The sequence below is a fragment of the Mobula birostris genome, chromosome 4 (genome assembly GCF_030028105.1).
Source record: "Mobula birostris isolate sMobBir1 chromosome 4, sMobBir1.hap1, whole genome shotgun sequence".
Classification (NCBI taxonomy): Eukaryota; Metazoa; Chordata; class Chondrichthyes; order Myliobatiformes; family Myliobatidae; genus Mobula; species Mobula birostris.
Window position 1 is genome coordinate 99,799,200 of NC_092373.1, and position 20,778 is coordinate 99,819,977.

General features: G+C 43.5%; 1 protein-coding gene across 3 annotated transcripts in view; it reads left to right on the top strand.

The window, feature by feature from the left end:
* ephb1 (EPH receptor B1) overlaps positions 1–20,778 on the top strand; it is a 774,921-nt gene that overhangs the window by 709,740 nt on the left and 44,403 nt on the right. For 2 of the 3 annotated variants that reach the window (XR_011885740.1, XM_072255851.1), the window contains exons 14-15: positions 8,674–8,867; positions 17,926–18,081. Coding sequence is in view for 1 of the 3 variants with exons in the window: in XM_072255851.1 (XP_072111952.1) it covers positions 8,674–8,867; positions 17,926–18,081 (350 nt within the window). In the remaining 2 variants the exon portion in view is untranslated. The remainder of the gene's footprint in view (positions 1–8,673; positions 8,868–17,925; positions 18,082–20,778) is intronic. The other variant, XR_011885741.1, reaches the window with a different exon arrangement.

Here is a 20,778-nt window from a genome sequence, read left to right on the forward strand (position 1 = left end):
TCCGCTCAATCCGCCAGAGTCTGTCTTCACATGCTGGGATAGATGGAGAGGAGGTACAGGTTCCTTAAGTCCCACACCACGCGATTCAGGAACAGTTATTACCCTTAAAGCATCAGCTCCTGTACCAGGATGGATAACTTCACTCACCTCAACTCAACACTGATTTCACAACCTATGGACTCACTTTGGAGGACTCTATAACTCATATCCTCGGTATTATTTATTTATTTATCTTTTTTTTCTTGTATTTGCACAGATAGTCTTCTTTTGCACATTTTTTATCAGTCTTTGTGTGCAGTTTTGGGTTACTTAGAGGAACATAAAATAGACCATAAGACCATAAGACAAAGGAGCAGAAGTCAGCCATTCGGCCCATCAAGTCTGCTCTGCCATTTCATCATGTGCTGATCCACTCTCCCATTTAGTCCCACTCCCCTGCCTTCTCACCATAACCTTTGATGCCCTGGCTACTCAGATACCTATCAATCTCTGCCTTAAATATACCCAATGACTTGGTCTCCACTGCTGCCCGTGGCAACAAATTCCATAGATTCACCACCCTCTGACTAAAAAAAATTTCTTCGCATTCCTGTTCTGAATGGGCGCCCTTCAATCCTTAAGTCATGCCCTCTCATACTAGACTCCCCCATCATGGGAAACAATTTTGCCACATCCACTCTGTCCATGCCTTTCAACATGCAAAATGTTTCTATGAGGTCTCCCCTCATTCTTCTAAACTCCAAGGAATACAGTCCAAGAGCGGACAAACGTTCCTCATATGTTAACCCTCTCATTCCCAGAATCATTCTAGTGAATCTTCTCTGTACCCTCTCCAACGTCAGCACATCAAATAAGCCATAGTCAGCATGGTTTCCTCGAGGGAAAATCTTGGCTGACAAATCTGTTGGAATTCTTTGAAGAAATAACAAGCTGGGTAGACAAAGGAGAATCGGTGTATGTTCTGAACTTGGATTTTCAGAAGTTCCTTTGACAAGGTGCCACGCTTAACAAGCTGCAAGCCCATATATTACAGAAAAGATTCTAGCATGGATAAAGCAGTGGCTGATTGGCAGGAAGCAAAGAATGGAAATAAAGGGTGCCTTTTTTGGTTGGCTGCCAGTGACTAATGGTGTTCTGTGTTGGGACTGCTTTTTTGTACTTCATATGTCAGTGATTTGGATGATGGAATTGATGGCTTTCTTGCTAAGTCTGCTGATGATATGAAGATAAGTGGAGGGGTAGGTAGTTTTGAGGAAGTAGAGAGGCTACAGAAGGACTTAGAGTAGGAGAATGGACAAATAAGCGGCAGATGGAATACAGTGTCAGGAAGTATTTGGTCTTGCACTTTAGTCGAAGAAATGAAAAATTAGACTATTTTCTGAATAGAGAGAAAATTCAAAAATCTGAGATGCAAAGTGATTTGAGAGTCTTTGTGCAGGATTCCTTAAAGGTTAACTTGCAGATTGAGTCTGTGGTGAGGAAACCAAATGCAATGTTAGCATTCATTTCAAGAGAACTAGCATATAAAAGCAACAAGGCCTTACTTGGAATATTGAGAGAGATTTTGGGCCCCATATCTGAAAAAGGATGTGCTGAAATTGGAGAGGGTTCAAAGAAGGTTCACGCAAGTAATAACAGGATTAAACAGCTTGTCATATGAGGATCCTTTGATGGGTCTGTGCCTGTATTCACTGGAATTCAGAAGAATGTGGGGTGACTTAATTGAAACCAATCAAATGGTGAAAGGCCTTGATAAGAGTGGATGTGGAGAGGATGTTTCCTGTGGTGGGAGAGTCTAAGACATCCTTTTAGAATGGAGATGATGAGGAATTTCTTTAGCCAGTGAGTGGTGTATCTGTGGAACTCATTGCTGCAGGCAGCTGTGGAGACCAAGTCTTTATGTATTTTTAAGGCAGAGGTTGATAGATTCTGGATTGGTCAGGGCTTGAAAGGATACGGAGAGAAGACAGGAGATTGGGGCTCAGAGGAAAAATGGATCAGCCATGGTGAAATAGTGGAGTAGACTCAAAGGGCCAAATAGCCTAATTCTCCTCCTATATCTTATGGTTTTATGCTCTTATATTCTAGTCCTTATGAAACGAATGCTAAAATTGCATTTGCCATCCTCACCACTGACACAAACTTGGCATCAATTCCTTCATCCATATCTTTGACATATAATGTGAAAAGAAGTCTCAATGCAGACCCATGTGGAACATCACAAGTCACTGGCAGCCAACCCGAAAAGGCTCCCTTTATTCCCACTATATGCCTCCTGCCAATCAGCTAATATTTAATCCATGCTAGTATTTCCTGTAATACCATAGGCTCTCAACTTCTATGGTACCTTGTCAAGATCGCTCTGAAAATCTAAGCGCATAACATCCACTAATTCTCCTTTGTCTATCCTGCCTTGTTATTCCTTCAAAGAATTCCAACAGATTTGTCAGGCAAAATTTTCCCTTAAGGAAACCATTCTGACTATGACCTATTTTATCATGTGCCTCCAAATACCCCAAAACCACATCCTTAAAAATAGACTCCAGCATCTTTCCAACCACTGAGGTCAAAGCAACTAGCTTATAATTTCCTTTCTTCTGCCTCTTTTCCTTCTTGAACAGTGGAGCGACATTTGCAGTTTTCCAGTCTTCCAGAACTATTCCAGAATCCATCATTACTAATGTCTCTATAATCTCTTCAGCTACCTCTTTCAGAACCCTGGGGTGTAAACCATCTTGTCCAGATGACTTCTCTACCATCAGACCTGTCAGTTTCCCAAGAACCTTCACCCTAGTAATGGCAACTTCACTCACTTCTGCCCCCTGACACTCTCAAACTTTTGGCATACTGCTGGTGTCTTCCACAGTGAAGACTGATACAAAATACTTATTCAGTTCATCTGCCATTTCTTGTTCCTCATTAGTACCTCTCCAGCATCATTTTCCAGTGGTCTGATATCTATTCTCACCTCTCTTTTACATTTTGGGTATCTGAAGAAATTTTTCTCTTTAATATTACTGGCTAGCTTACGTTCATATTCTATCTTTTCCCTCTTAAGGACTTTTTTAGTTGCCTTCTGTTGGTTTTTAAAAGCTTCCCAATCCTCTCACTTCCCACTAGCTTTTACTCACATGCCCTTTCTTTGGCTTTTATATTGGCTTTGTCTTCTCTTATCACTTACTGTTGCATCATCCTGCCTTTAGAATACGTCTTCCTCTTTAGTTTGTATATATCCTGCACCTTCCGAATTGCTCCCTGAAATTCCAGCTGTTGCATTTAGATGGGGAAATGTGCTGAATCAACACTGTTGTCATATCTGAAGACTTAAACTTCCCCACGATTGATTCCATTTCTTAATGCAAGAGGTGCAGATGGGGTGGTATTTCTTCAAGAGGGGTTCTTGAAATAGTATGTGGAGAGTCCAACTGAAGAGAAAACATACTGGGCCTGGTTATGGGAAATGAGCCAGAGAAGGTTGCAGAAATGATAGGGAGTGAACACTTTGGAAATAGTGGCCACAACACATTATGTTTTAAGATTGTTATGAATAAGGATAAAATAGGATCTTGCAGAAAGAATCTAAATTTGGGGAAGGTTATTTAGACAGGAGCTAAGGGGCATTGATTGGGAGCAGCTGCTGTTGGACTAGTCCACATCTGAACTAGTTGACATGTGGTAGTTGTTTAAAGACCAACTTAGCAGGTTCAGGATCAGCAAGTTCTGTTCTTGAGTGAGGGCAAGGTTGCTAATGTAAAGGTACGCTAGATCCTAAATTTAGTCAGGAATAAAAAAGGAAGGACATATATGGTTTAGGAAGCTAAAATCAGACTGGGCCATTGTAAAATATAGAAATACCAAGAAAGTGCTCGAGAAGGCAATTAAGGAGGCTGAAGGTGGGCAAGAACTATCTTTGGTGACCAGGGTCAAGGATAATCCCAAGGTATTCTATATTAAGCAAAAGAGGATAACTAAGGAGAAGGCAGGTCCACTCAAGGATAAAGGAGGGTATTTGTTCTTAGAGTCAGAATAAGTTGTTGAGGTATCAAATCTTCCTCTGTGACAAATATTAACACCAAATCAACTCGCTATGGTAGGGAAATGAAGGATGGGGATGACTATATTAATCAAGCTTTCCAATTAACTTAACCCAGAGCTGATCTGCAACTACATTACATTCAGTTGCTTTTGTTCCTATCCTTTTTTACCTTGATCTATGCTTTAGATATTCTTTTATATTCAAATTCATGTGGTAGGTGGGCTATATAAAGGGATACCAACACTTTTCTAGTAGTTATCCCCACTGATTTTAGTAGCTCTAGGCCTTTCAAGGAGGTATTCAGCATCCTCAATGGAAAGTATGCCATGAGGACTTCGACTGGAAAGGGAACTGGCATCTGGAAGGTCAGCATTAAGCTAAGGGTTGGCAGGCCTACCTAATGTTGAGGTGGTTCTTTAGGAAGCGGTGAGCATCAAGGATATTCCATAAGATGCTGGGCTGGGGAAAGTGGGGGGGGAACCTAAACAGCAGATTCTGTTTGGAGGAAATCTTCAAGGAATAGGATTCAGGTGGAATGTGACAGAAGAGCAGGGATCATGATGGGGTGTTTACCAATGATGGGGTGCTGGGGGAGCAGAACATCATAGAGGATCAGTATCATGCATATCAGGGTAAAGATCAGAAATGGTGATTATTGTCAGCATTGTGTAACGTTCTTCATGGCCTCTGTGGGCCATCCCTGAGTCAGGAGCCAGGCTCAGGGAAAGAATACTTATTGGAGACTTTTGGGATACTGGGGGTGGTGAGTTCAAGTTGGTGGTTGAACCCACTGGGAATTCAGAAAGCTGGGAAATTGGGACTTGTGTTCCATGTGGTCAGGAGGTGATCACTGGGATAGAATGTTGACACTTTGTTACAAGAAGGATCAGAAGTAAGTGAGGAACTGGGCTTAATGGTGTCCTTACCAACACCGCATTCCCAGAACGTGATTGTCACAGTGAAGAACAATGATGATCGTATCTCAGACAACTTAGTCCCCCTTCAGTATGCCAAAATGAGTGATGCAAGGTCAATCATTCCACGTTGTACCTCACCTAGGCAGAAATTGGAGTGGAAGTGTAAGGAAGACCCGTTTTAGAAACTGCCCCCTGCCCCCCAACTTTCCAGAGGATGACTGCCCAAACCATTTTCTCACCACATCTCCTTTCAGTAGAAAATATTATCTTCCATTACTCCATTTTATACCACAATTAGCACATTAGAATTGAATCATCTCAGACAAGATACCTTTTGATATCCTTGGCAGTCAATTGGTGCTAAACGTTCCTCATCGGTGCTGTTCCTGACACACAACAGAAAGTCTCTGGATGACAAAAAATAAAAGCAGTTATTTTCAGCTGGAAAGAATTTTTAACATCTATCAACCAATGAGTGTTAATGTAGTTCAAATGTTAAATTCACAGAATTCCTCATCATAGATCAAACACATAAAAACTTTGAATAAAATCACCCCCTTAAGTACAATTCACCAACAGTTCTGCCAAGAAATAATCTATTTTAAATAATTATTCCAAGCATTAGTGAGGATTTTTTTTACCATTTATTTTTGTTCCAACTCTTGGTTTTGATGAGGGCCTCCGGAGAACTGGTGAGAAGGAATTATTGAGTCTGACAGCCTTAGAGGTCAGATGTTTTGACTGAATAAGGAAATCATCTGCACTCTTCCAGCAGCTGTTTCTGTGGTTGTCAAGAGATTGTATCCCTCAAAAACATGTGTTTTTAAATCAAAACATGAAGAAGTACAAGGATATTAAGGTTGTTTAAGGTCAATGAACAATTACATATGATAATAATTAACTCCTATTTGTTTACCTATTTTGGCAATTCACCTATCAATACAATCTACCACTGGAGCATTTACTTGCTCCTGAAACATTTGCATAATATCCTGGCATTAGCCCTTCTCACAAACATAATGTGAGAAAGAAAATAGCACATAACGGAATCTTAAACAGGAAGGTGGAGCCCTTAATCTTTACATCTATGCCGTTTCTATACCCCATTATGCTTGCTTTTCCACCTCTCTGTTCCACGGCACAATGAATTGAGATAAAGCTTTCGACACTCAAATACTCCAAGCAAACTCAGAGTGATATTGTCAAATAAAACAAATGATACTGAAACAAAATAAGAAGTGTCAGGACTGATACTTTGCCAAAGGAAGTTTTATGAAGTTCTGTGGAAAGGAATTCTGGGGGTCTACAAAGCCAAGTGACAGGCTGGCTATAGTAGGCATTACATTGAAGATGCAAAAAGGCCAGCAGAGGAAATATGTTGGAGGGTGTATTGCTTGAAGAATAGAGTGGGGCAGAGTCATGGTGGGATTAAATTGAATATGAAGGTGAAAGGTTAAGAATGGCAATCAGTATGGGCCAGCAGCAAATTTGGGTTAGAATGTGAATTTTGCTCGAGTTCACCTGAAGTGGATGGTGAACTGCTCGCCAAAGGAAGATTGGAATGGTCACCTGGACAGACGGCATGGATGAAGTGCTCAACAGCAGTGAGCTGAGGGAGGCTGGTGTTAGCATGGGGAAGTGGGCAGCATTGGGATGCCCATTGCTTAGATCAAAATTCTGAGGTTATGTCATACTGTATCTCACCCATCATTAACTCCTTCAGTACTTCCTAAACACAAAATAACCTGCAGGTGCTGGGGTCAAAGCAACACTCACAACACGCTGGAGGAACTCAGCAGGTCGGGCAGCATCAGGGTTCTGACGAAGGGTTCCGGCCTGAAATGTCGACCGATCTTCTCCTCTGATGCTGCCCGACCTGCTGAGTTCCTCCAGCATGTTGTGAGTGTTGCTTTAGTACTTCCTTCTGCAGCAATTTACATTAATATCCAGCTTTCCCTTCAGTCACTGTGTATTTCCCCTTCCTTTCCTGTCATGATCTATGGGGATCTTTGGGGCAGCTCATTTGGCGTGTTAGTTTACCAATCCAAGAAGGTACTTCTTCACCAGGGAAATGATTCAAAGGATCCTGGTAATTCCTGGAGCTTCTTCATCAATTAATTGCTGGGCATCTATTCTCCAAGCATGACAGCGCAAAAGGAAGTTCTGTCCTTTCACTATGGGATTGTTTAACTCTCTGTAAGCCGCTGGTTTTGCTGTTGTCTCACACAATGACTTTGTGCATCTTTTTGCTTCAATAATTGCAGATTTGCTGTGCACTTTCACTTATGGAGCTAATATGCATGTATGTATAGAGTTATAGAATCATACATCACACAAGTGGGCCCTTCAGCACAGTGAGCCCATGCTGACGATCAACCACCCATGTACTCGAATCCCATTTTACTCTCCCCAACTCCACCCCAATCCTATACCAAACAGCACACTAGTGTTAACTTACAGCAGCCAGTTAACTTACCTACTGGATGTGCGAGGCAACCAGAGCACTCACAGGAAACCCACACAGTCATAGGGTGAACATAAACTCCACCAGAGATGAATATCAACCATAGGTCACTGGGTCACCAAAATAATGGTGCAAAAATAATATTAATGGCTATAAGTCTGCATGTTGCACCCTGGAGGCTCTTTCGGAGAAGGATATACTGTATTCTGCTATCAAAGTAATTCAGCAGAACTTGCAAACAAGCCAAATGGGGTTGGCTGTTGGTGAGAAGGACTTCTGTTGTCAGCTCCCTCATGTATTATACGTGGATAGAATTTTTTTCACAGGGCATGGGAAAAGCACAGGAAAATGGGATAAGGGTATGGGACAAACACGGGAAAATGGGATAAGGGTATGGGACAAACACAAGAAAATGGGATAAGGGTGTGGGACAAACACAGGAAAGTGGGATAAGGGTATGGGACAAACACGGGAAAATGGGATAAGGGTGTGGGACAAACACAAGAAAATGGGATAAGGGTGTGGGACAAACACAGGAAAGTGGGATAAGGGTATGGGACAAACACGGGAAAATGGGATAAGGGTGTGGGACAAACACGGAAAAATGGGATAAAGGTGTGGGACAAACACAGGGAAATGGGATAAGGGTGTGGGACAAACACAGGGAAATGGGATAAGGGTGTGGGACAAACACAGGGAAATGGGATAAGGGTGTGGGACAAACACAGGGAAATGGGATAAGGGTGTGGGACAAACACAGGGAAATGGGATAAGGGTGTGGGACGAACACGGGAAAATGAGATAAGGGTGTGGGACAAACACGGAAATGGGATAAGGGTGTGGGACAAACACAAGGAAATGGGATAAGGGTGTGGGACAAACACAGGGAAATGGGATAAGAGTGTGGGACGAACACGGGAAAATGAGATAAGGGTGTGGGACAAACACAGGGAAATGGGATAAGGGTGTGGGACAAACACAAGGAAATGGGATAAGGGTGTGGGACAAACACAGGGAAATGGGATAAGAGTGTGGGACGAACACGGGAAAATGAGATAAGGGAGTGGGACAAACACAGGAAATTAGGATAAACTTGGATTAACATCTTGGTGAGCACAGGTGAATTGGGCTAATGGGCCTGTTTCTGTTCTGTTGTAGTTAAACTTATTCTCAGCAGCCCAGTAACATCTCAATCACGAGCAATTACGAAACTTCCCTGCAACTGTTCTATAATCAGGTGTTGTATGTATTTTCAGGTCATCAATGCTATTGAGCAGGACTATCGCCTTCCTCCACCCATGGACTGCCCGGCTGCCTTGCATCAGCTCATGCTAGACTGTTGGCAGAAAGACCGTAATTCCAGACCTAAATTTGCTCAGAATGTCAACACCTTGGACAAGATGATCCGGAACCCAGCCAGCCTCAAGACCATGGCCACCATTACCGCAGTGTAGGTTTTGATCATCTTCTGTCAAGTGGACTAATCATGCTGCCACTTTTCCCATTTGGTTTTGCCTATTGTAGTGGTTAGATTCTCCTCTTTTTTTTTCAGATATAGATGCAATTCTGAGACTTGACACTTACACTTCGTAGGGAAAGCTTTCATCACCATTCTTCGATTTTGCATTTGGTGCCTTGGAAACAAAAGGAATGATTTTTCTTCTTTAGGCAACAAAATGAATGCTGGAGAAACTCGGTGGGACAGGCAACATCTGTCGATTGAAGTGGAGTGTCACCACTTTGGGTTGAGACCCTTCATCTGGACTGACCCACTGAGATCATCCAGCATTTTGTTTGTTACTCCAGATTCCAACATCTGGAGAATCTCTTATAATCTTCATTCCTCTCCAGTATATAGAAAAGAAGGTTCCCTTTTTTTCCAAATATAATGAAGGCTATTATATTCTTCACAATATTCACATTATTATGTAACGAGAGGTTATGTTATTAGAAACATAGAAACATAAGAAACCTACAGCACAATACAGGCCCTTCGGCCCAAAATGCTATGCCAAACTTTAGCAATTACATAGGGTTACACTTGGCCCTCTATTATTCTAAGCTCCATGTGCCTATACAAGGGTCTCTTAAAAGACCCTATTGTATCCGCCTCCACCACCGTCGCCGGCAGCCCATTCAATGCACTAATCACTCTCTGCGTAAAAAAACTTACCCCTGACATCTTCTCTGTACCTACTTCCAAGCACCTTAAAACTGTGCCCTCTCGTGTTAGCCATTTCAGCCCTGAGAAAAAGCCTCTGACTATCCACACGATCAATGCCCCTCATCATCTTATACACCTCTATCAGGTCACCTCTCAGCCCCCATCGCCCCAAGGAGAAAAGGCCGAGTTCACTCTACCTATTCTTATAAGGAATGCTCCCCAATCCAGGCAACATCCTTGTAGATCTCCTCTACACCCTTTCTATGGTTTCCACATCCTTCCTGTAGTGTGACTAGAACAGAGCATAGTACTCCAAGTGGGGTCTGACCAGGGTCCTATATAGCTGTAGCATTGCCTCTCAACTCTTGAAGTCAATCCTACCATTGATGAAGGCCAATACACCGTATACCTTCTTAACAACACAGCCAACCTGCATAGCAGCTTTGAGTTTCCTATGGACTCAAACTCCAAGATCCCCCTGATCCTCCACACTGCCAAGAGTCTTACCATTAATACTATATTCTGCCATCATATTTGACCTACCAAAATGAGCCACCTTTCACTTATCTGGGTTGAACTCCATCTGCCACTTCTCAGCCCCGTTTTGCATCCTATCGATGTCCTGCTGTAACCTCTTTTATTTTTGACTGGAACTATATCCATGGTCAATGATGCCAATTGTGCTAAATAGTTGCGTCAACTCTACTTCGTAGTTGTACCCTGCGTTTCATTGTGTTGAAGTCATTGCAAACTTTGAAGGCAGATTGAAACATACAGACCTGTCTATGTAGCGTATCTAACACAGCTGACCAAGGAGAATTTTTAGGAAATTGTCTTTTCAATAATAATGTCAGAACTGTACTTTCTGAAGGGTGTACAGATGCCACATAAGGCGAGAACTGGTGTTATGTTAAAACCCTAAAATATCAGGTTGTATGAATCTCTCAATTTCTTATTTAATTGTACATCCACCTTAGTGTGCAGAAGGGTGCCAGCCAATGCTCTGCTGAAAGCACCCTCACTCTCAGTCAAGGTGTTCAGAGTTCAGGATCCCTTCTGTTGTATCGTGGATGAAATCACCGGAGAGACAGAGTCACTGGTAGATACAAAGCAGCTTCTTTATTCGACACAACAAGGTACAGCAGGCATCTTAACGGATGGAGACGCTTTCCGCAGAAAGGTCTGCTAGCTAAAATGTGGGCTCGATATTTATTTGCTAAACACAAAGGCAATCGCTACTTAAAAAGTTACAGACAATGCTTCCTTTTGAAGTTACATACAAACATCACACCTTTGGATTTCATCCTTTCCTTCTGACACCAACATGTCTGTGTTGGTATCCACAGCCTTTAGTTCAATCCACAATACATTTATTTGGCATTTTACATGCTAACATAGAAGACAATTAATATTTATAATGTATAGATAAGACTGTCTTCGAAACTACAGCATCAGGCACCAGAAGCATCTGGTATTTACACCTTTTAGGAAGCCCATTGTGGTGGACTCAATCCACAGTCCTTTGTCAAACAGTTAAAATAGACGTCTGGTGGCCAATGTCATTTAAGTGTTAACAAATCATCTACCCAAAAAGAAATCTACTCTAACAGTCCCTCCTCTTGGCCCTCCTGGACAAATTAAATCTGTATCAGGAAAGGCCAACCTAGGAGGATCTGCTCAAATAGGGCAGCAAAAATGCCCTGTCTTGAAATTCCCCCCCCCCCCCAATTTTATGTACCTTGTTATCTATCTTAGCATTACCTACCAAATGTTAAGCAGAAAGGCTGTTCCAAGTCTTTAGGAATGCAGCTCCTTTGGTGTGCCTGCTCTTTCCCTGCAGGCTGACTGCATCTTAAATCACATTCCTTTGTCTTCAGCCCTTTATCCTCTGGTCGCTGAAACTCTCCTTCCAGGAGCACCCACGGGCTCTCTCATCCATGTACAGGAAGGGGTTGGGGTGGCCTCTACGTAAATGTCTGTAAGGACCTCTTCCCGGTGGCACCCCATTCCGAACTGTCCGGTCAATCACTGGCCCGACTGCTGAAAAGGGCTCAGCTCTTCAGACTCGGGGTGACTGCTTCCAGATGCCGTGTGCAGTCTTAAATGCCATCGAAGTGGTGAAACTTGCCATCTCTGCTTTAACTCAAAAATCCCTCCCCATCTATTTCCCAAATAATTTTCTATACTATGCTATAAAATTAATCATCTACCTTCAGCAACCAGCCTTCTTTACAGAGTACCATTGTCATCACACTTTAGCAGGCTATTCGTGGTTTTCCAACAAGTTCTCAGTGTCTTCTGCCACGCTATTGGCGTATTCTGCCTTTGCGTTTTCTCCAGGTATGTTTTCATCAGCTGTGGTCAGGTTTGCCATGGCCGGCTGGTGTTCCTCTCTTAGGTTCTCTGTAATTACATGGTTACTGGGTACACTTGGTTCCCCACTCCGTCTGTGGGAGCAACAAGAGGGTGAGTTGTATGCTTTGACCTCAGCATCTGCAGATTATTTTGTGTTTATGAGTTGTGTGCTTTAACCTGGGTCCAGTGTTTCCACTGGCTGCCTCGCCGACTCTGTACACAGACACATGTATCATTGGTTAAGAGTACCGTCTGTGGTCCTATCCACCTGGGCACAAACCCCAGCCTTTCTGGCAGCACCCTCACCATAACTTGGTCGCAGGACTGTGGAAGAACTATCCCCTTTCCCTCTGGCTCTTTCTGATCAGCGATTCACTGCTGTTTCACTCAGTCCTTTAATATTTTAAGTTGACAGTAGCTTTTCCCCCTGCTTTTCAGCTGGGGTCCTGTGAAGTCTGTCTGGATGTTTTCCCAGAATCCCCTCGGCCGAGGCTGATTTGCCAGCTGTAGCTTTCTGCCCTTACCAGGGTTATGCTGGGCACAAATGATACAACGGCGGCAGAATTTCTCAACATCCCCATGTGTCCAGCACCCATCTGGTCCCTTCTTTGCTCCTTTTCTCCTCCATTTTTCCTTCTCTTCTGCCTCTTCCTCGTCATAAAATTTTACTAAGCTGACTTCTGTCGTTTCCTCCTGCACACTTGCAATTTCAATCACCTCTTCTTCCTCTGCTTCCTTACTTGCAGTAACGTCTGTCCTCGGAGGAACTGGGAAAACTTTATGTTCTGGAGTGGCCGCAGTCTCTCTGAGTATCCCCTGGTGCTTTTGTTCCTTTGCTATACCCTGAACAGTGGTCAATGTGTCAGTATGTATAGGGTCCTGCTTAGGGGGTTTATACAGACCCTCCTCTATTTTAACTGGGTCTATCTCTTCCTGCTCACAATCTTGCTTGTCTCTAGCCCACACAGCTGGAACCTGCTGACACGGTAACCCAGAGACACCATTCTGGCTCCAGTCTCTAATGATCGGGGCAGCTGCGCCTATGCTAGCCAGGCCGTGTATTCTGTTGGTTGTGCGTGTTCGCTGCCCCTGACTCTTCCATATTACTTCTGCTTTTCCTGAATCTATAAGAGCTCCTGCTTCCCTTAGGATATCTATTCCAATGATCGTGCCTTCATTATTTGGACATACCCAGAAATACACTGGAAGCTGTACTCCCCCGATTTCTAGTATTTACTTCTAGCTTCTTGCAACACACATCAAAGTTGCTGGTGAATGCAGCAGGCCAGGCAGCATCTCTAGGAAGAGGTACAATCGACGTTTCAGGCCGAGACCCTTCATCAGGACTCGGCCTGAAACGTCGACTGTACCTCTTCCTAGAGATGCTGCCTGGCCTGCTGCGTTCACCAGCAACTTTGATGTGGTATTGCTTAAATTCCCAGCATCTGCAGAATTCCTGTTGTTTGTTGTTAGTTGTTTGCTTCTCGCTTCTTTCTGCTTTTACTGTTTTTCCTCCTACATCCCTGATATAACTGGCCTGCCCGGTTGTTGGTAAGGGCAAGTCTGTTATCGATACAGATGCCCCTGTGTCCACGAACATATTGCATTGCCGTCCCCCTAACAATGCCGTTGTGTACATCCACGGGTCACCAGAGCTGGCAGTGGAGCCTGCTGCCACATCTTTTCCTGACTTAGAAGCCGTTTTTACTAGTTCTATGATCTGGTCAGCAGTCAGGTTGGACAGACTGGCTGCTAATGGGGTGAGTGGCTGGGTGTCTGCCATCTCCTTCGCCTGGTGTTTCCCCCTCCCCTTTGGACACTGTCTCCGGCCATGTCCCGATAGGCCACAGCTGTAGCATATCAACTCCTTCACTGCCTTATACCTGGTCCGGCAGTCCTTTGCAAAGTGTCCTGGCTGCTGGCAAGCAAAGCAAGCCCTCCAGGACATCACAGCAGCTGCATCCACCACAGCAGCTGCATCCACTATACCCACTTTACGATTTCTCTTGCCTTTTCTCTGGTCTATCTTACTGGCCCATGAAACTATCTCAGATTAGTTGGACCCTACCGTTATGCCTAAATCTAAAACTTCTTGGTGGGCTGAGCTCAGGCCTTCCTTCAGCATTTTTAGGAAGACTGGGTCGTCCCTCCCTGGGTTATCCAACCCTGAATACTCCTCGTACACTCTGTATTTACGTTCTGCGTAATCCATGGCTGTCTCGTCAGCTTTTTGAATCACTGCCATTATCGTTCCCCAGCTACTCTCGCCTCCCCCCAGCCGCTGCCTCACTTCCTCTTTAAAGGAGCGATATCTTTCTTCATTACTGGTGCTCCCGGTAGTTGTCCATGTACCATCCCGCAACCCCTGGGCCATCCTGTCCCACATATTCCTTGGACACTTCGCTTTCACTAACACACGTATACCTTTAGGGTGCATCTGGTGAATTCCAACCATTTCCTCGAGTTTGCGCCAGAACTCTGAATTCCCACAGGCGACTTTAAGTGAGGCAACTTGGACAAAATGCTTTGTTTCTCCCCGGGGGTGAAAGGCTTATGAATATTTGTAATCAAGGTCAAGGGCTGGTTCGGATCATCAGGGTTCTCAGCCTGACGTTGCCTGACTTCAGTAGGTGCCATTCTGGTAGACTTATCTGGGTAAAAACTCTCCCTGAGATATCTCCATATTAATTCCCACACTACGCAAAATATAAAACCGCAGAGCATGTATTCCACAATCTGCCACTTTTGAGTACCTGAACTCATGATGCCTGCTGTATTCCCTTGCATCACACTTGCACACATACACTAAAATGCAGCTCCCCGAACGAGTATACATGCCCCCCACGCTGACGTCTCGAACCGTACCGTTGGTTACCACCTTTCGCAACTGGTGGTCCAACTCTCACCAAGTTAACATGCAAAGATTCCTCACATACATAAACACACATGCACACGCACACACTACTTTAATATCTACCAGTCCAGCTCTCCACGTTCGTGTACCTCGTAATCCCGTGCACCACCGACCGAACAGATCCAAGTGTGAGTGTTATTTTAGAAAAATACTCACCAACTTAAGACTGCTAGGAACGCTGGCCACACGATGGGTCACGAAGGTATCCCATTCCTGACACCAAATATTGTAGTGTGGATGAAATTACCGGACAGATAGTCACTGGTAGATACAAAGCAGCTTCTTTATTCAACACAACAAGGTACAGCAGGCATCTTAATGGATGGAGACGCTTTCCGCAGAAAGGTCTGCTAGCTAAAATGTGGGTTCGATATTTATTTGCTAAACACAAAGGCAATCGCTACTTAAAAAGTTACAGACAATGCTTCCTTTTGAAGTTACATACAAACATCACACCTTTGGATTTCATCCTTTCCTTCTGACACCAACATGTCTATGTTGGTATCCACAGCCTTTAGTTCAATCCACAATACATTTATTTGGCATTTTATGTGCTAATATAGAAGACAATTAATATTTATAATGTATAGATAAGACTGTCTTCGAAAATACAGCATCAGGCACCAGAAGCATCTGGTATTTACACCTTTTAGGAAGCCCATTGTGGTGGACTCAATCCACAGTCCTTTGTCAAACAGTTAAAATAGAAGTCTGGTGGCCAAAGTCATCTAAATGTTAACAAATCATCTACCCAAAAAGAAATCCACTCTAACACCTTCAAAGTCCCGAGTCCCTGATACTCAGTGCTAAATTTCATGCAGCCTGTTTTCCTCCCTTTCATAACAAAATCTCTGGCAATTGTTAGAGATGATCAGGGGTATCCTGGTCATTATTTCTTCCTCAGCTAGAATCACTGAAGAAATAATTATGTCAATATTCATCTCAGTTTACCATTCTTCAGAAGTTTGTGTGTGTAAGTGGTCTGCCATGACTTCAGATGTTTGTGACTACACTTCAAGACCCTTAAACTAACTCTAGACTGGTCTGGAACCATCTTAAGGTTGTGGAAGATGCAATGCAGTGCAAGTTCTTGTGAGTGTAAAATGCCAGAGCAACATGGGAGTGACACTGCCAGGTGTATTTATATACAAATACACTGTCTTCAATCCAGTTGGGCTGTGCTCATATTTGGATGCTAGATCAACCTCCTCACAAACCTGACTGCCCTCATCCCTTTATCCCCTTCAGTCTTTGTTCCAGCTCCTCTTCTTTAACCCTTCTACATAGCCACCTTTAGGCCAAGCTACTGAGAAATTTATTTCTCTAAGATGTGCTTCCTGCAACACAGCAAGGTGCCTCAGTTAGAAGCAAGGCCAATAGATTCAAAATGAAGGAGGTGGTGTCTGGAAGCAATTCTAAAATGTGTGTTCCTATGCAAACAAAATTTTGCAGTTCTGGTTTTAACCGTTTTGAGGGATCCATCTTTAGCTAACAAATTAAAGCACAAATGCAGTTACTACATCAATCTCTTCAGGTCATAAGTGTAAAATTCCAAACCCTCTGCACATCCAACCATGTACTTTACCTTAACCCTCTCTGTAACATCCTCCTGCAAATCAAGGAACTGATGTGGAAATAATTCCAAGTTCTCCTTAAACTGATTTGGAGAAAGTGATGAAATCTTAATTTTATTCTACTTTCCCATCAAACTATCAAAACAATTGAGGCAGGAAAAAGCAATAAATAAGCAAGCCACAGGGAAGATCAGCGGCAAGTTGCTGTCAATTTCCCTCTCACAATTAGTAGTTATAACCATGGTTTGTGTCCCTAATGTCATACACTCCCCTGCCCCAGCCAACTCTGGCCTATAAAAGTTGATGAAGTGGGGCCAGGGGTCATTTTGTCCTCTCATGAAAACAGAAAGGATTAATTCTTTCCAGGGCCCCCAAAGTGGTGTCCCATTTCAGTGTAACCTCCTTTTATAAACAAAACCCCATTCATTCATCTGAACCCATAATCTAATAACAATAATGAGAACCAGGACAGCTCAGTAACTAGAACCAAGTGATGCTCAGACTTTTCAACTCATGTCTACAGACTTACTGACTTTCATAAATCATAAGGGAAGTTGACGTGTGTTCCAGGTTCCTGTTCTGTAAAGCTCCCAGGCCCAAGGCTGATTACTTCATACTTACTTGAGCAATGACCTTGGAAAATAGCTGTGCAAATAAGTGTGGCCAGACTGTCTCTTATTAAGGAAAATTAATAGCAGTGGAAATAAACTTTTATTTCAATATAACTACATTTTCTTCAAGATGTCCCAAGTGCTTTCCTGCCAATTATTTTTGAAATGTGGTTACAGTGATTTTGTAGACAAATAGATCAATTTGCAGGCAGCCACACAAGCAGCTGTGCATTATCCTTGTATTGAGATTTAGGAGGATATATTTACATAGCAGTTGCCCAATCCATGATTGATTAATTAATACATTTGGATAGGTACATGGAGGGAAGGGGTATGGAGGGTTCTGGTCTGGGCACAGATCGATGGGCTGACAGATTAATGGTTTGGCACTGACTGGATGGGCCAAAGGGCCTGTTTCTGTGTGTTCTAGTGTTCAATGATTCTAATTAATGCTATTTACATCCAACTGACAGGGCAGCAAGAGACTCACTGAACTACCTGAGTCTCCGCAACAGTGGAGCACTGTCTGCACCTCGAGTCTCCAAATGTTCTTTTGATCATTGACCTTTTGGTGCAAATATATGCTACCCACAGAACCAAACTGAGAATGTGGAGTCAGCGTGACTACCTGTTTAAAAATTGTGCTCTTGATTCATGGAGAGAGATCAAGCCCTTTGACCCACCAAGTCTGCTCCAACTATTGGGCACATATCTTCACACTAATTCTCAAATCTATTTTATCCCCTCCACATTGTCATCATCTCCTCCATGATTCTATCACTTACCTATCAGAGAGCAGTGACCCTAGCTTTTCCTGAGAGTGTAATTGAGAAAGAGTCTTCCATACCTGTGTAATAATGTTACTTTATCTTGTTTTCTGATCAAACCAGGCCTTCTCAACCCCTGTTGGATCCTAGCATCCCTGACTTCACTGCTTTTACCTCAGTAGAAGATTGGCTCAGTGCAATTAAGATGAGTCAGTACAGAGAGAACTTCCTCAATTCCGGATTCACCTCACTCCAGTTAAGCACACAGATGACTTCAGAGTGAGTATCACCAAAACATCTCAATGGGGAGAAACACACACTGGAGGAACTCAGCAGGTCTAGCAGCATCTGTGAAACAAAATAAACAGTTGACATTTCAGGAAAGGAAGGGTGAAGAAGCCAGAATTAAAAAATGGGAAGAGGGGAAGGAATACAAGCTTGTGAAACCAGGTGAGAGGGAAGATAGGTGGGTGGGGGAGAGAAGATGAAGTGAGAAGCTGGGATGAGATAGGTGGTAAAGGGCCAAAGAAGATGGAGTGTGATTGAAGAGGAGAGTGGACATGTGGAAAAGGGAAGGAGGAGGGACACCAGAAGGAGGTGATGGGCAGGTGAGGAGAAGAGAAGGGATAAGGAAGGAGCCCGAATAGGAATGGAAGAGAGGGAAGTGGAGAGAAATGACTAGAAGTTAGAGAAAACAATGTTCATGCCATCAGGTTGGTGACTACTCAGACAGAACATGAGGTGTTCTTTCTCCAACCTGAGAGTGACCTAATTGTGGCAGTAGAGGAGGCCATGGATCTGACATGTCAGAATGGGAATGGGAAATGGAATTAAAATGGGTGGCCACCAGGAATTCCAGCCTTTAGTGGTGGACAGAGCAAAGGTGCTCAATGAAGCGGTCTCCCAATCTACTTTGGGTCTCATGGATATAGAAGAGACCACACCAGGAGCCCTGGATACAGAGATTACCCTGACAGACTGGCAGGTGAAGTGCCACTGCAAGTGAAAGGACTGCTTGGGTCCTGAATGGCCGTGAAGGAGGAGGTCTAGGGGCAGGTTAGAATTTGTTCAGCTTGCGGGGGTAAGTGCCAGAAGGAAGATCAATGGGGTGGGTTGTGGTTAAGGGAGTCACATAGACAAGAGTTCCCTGCAGAAAGTGGAGAGTGGGGTAGGGGGGAGGGGAAGGAAGGAAAGATGTGTTTAGTGGTAGGATCCCTTTGAAGTTATGGAGAATGGTGTGCCTGATGCAGAGGATAATGGGGTGGTAGGTAAGGATAAGGGGAACTCTATCCCTGTTATGGCAGCAGGAAAGTGAGACGAGGGCAGACGTAGGGGAAATGGAGGAGATGTTGATGACAGCAGCATCGATGGTACAGGAAGAGAAAACTCATTCTTTGAAGATGGAGGACTCCTCAGATATTCTGGAATGGACACCCTCATCCTGAGAACAGATGCTGCAGAGAAGCAGGAACTAAGAAAAGTAAACAGGACTTTTACAAGTGACAGGGTTGAAAGAGTTGTAGTCAACTTAGTTATGAGAGTCAATAGATTTATAGAAGATATCAATGGACAGTGTGTCTCCAGAGATGGAGACCTTGAGATCGAGCATGTGGAGAGAGGTGTCAAAAATGGAGCAAGTAAATTTGAGGAACAAGTTGAAAGCTGGAGGTAAACTTGATGACATTGACAAGCTCCTTCAGGTCCTGAAAATGTCCCCATAAATCTCTTCTGCACACCTTCCAGCTTAATGGCTCCTTTCCCATTGAGGATGCTCAAAACTGAACACAATATTTCAAATCTACCCTCACCAACATCCTGTAAATTTACTCTCATTTTTCAGCTAGTGAACATTGCACACTGGAAAATGACACGAAAGAGATAGTAATAAGAAACTAAGGAATGACAGATGAAGAGAATAAGAATTTTATGACAGACATTACTGTGGATAACACCAGTAGCATGCCAGAAATTCAAGAGTGTTGAGACAGAAGTGAGTGTAGTCACTATTACTGAGGAGAAGGTGCTTGGGAAGCTGAGAAGTCTGAAGGTAGGTAAGTCATCTGGTCCAGATAGATTACAGTCCAGGGTTCTGAAAGAAGTAGCTGAAGAGATTGTGGAGGCATTAGTAGTAGTTTTTCAAGAATTAAAAGGTGGAGTGATGGGAGGGAGTCAAAAACAGGAAAGTATAGGCCCATTAGCCTGACTTCAGTGATTGGCAGAATGTTAAATTCCATTATTAAGAATGCGCTTTCCGGGTACTTTGAGGCACATGATAAAATAGGCAGAGATCAATAGTATCAATAGTGACATCAGCGCCGGACTCCGGAGCGAAGGTTCCCAAGTTCGAATCCAGGTCGGGCCACCCTGAGCACGCTTTCCATCTGTGCTGAGTTGAGTGTCAAGCTAGCCACTCGGCCTCGTAAGAAATGCAAGGATCAAGTCAGGAACATTTATAACATGACCCGGTTAATCCTGACCCCATGTGCCAGACCAGAATGGCTGAATGTCTGGTACGACACGCTTAAAAAAAGTATCCTTCAGGGCAAATCTTGTCTGACAAATTTTGGAAATTTTTGAAGAAATAACAAGCAGGATAGACAAAGGGGAGTCAGTGGATGTTACTTACTTGGATTTTCGGAAGGTCTTTGACAAGGTGCCACACACGAAGCCGTGAAACAAGATAAAAGCCAATGGTGTTACAGGTAAAATACTAACATGGACGAATGATTAATTGTCTAGCAGAAGGCAAAGAATGGAAATAAAGGAGGCCTTTTCTGGTTGGCTGACAGGTATTCATGATGTTCTGCAGGGGTTGGTGTTGGGTTGGCTACTTTTCATCTTATATGTTAATGATCTGGATGACTAAGTTTTTTACTTTTCAGCCAGGTTTGCAAATGATATGATGACTATGTGTGCAGGAAATGTGTCCAGCTGCAGCTTCTGGCAGACCGCATTGAGCGGCTGGAGCTGCGATTG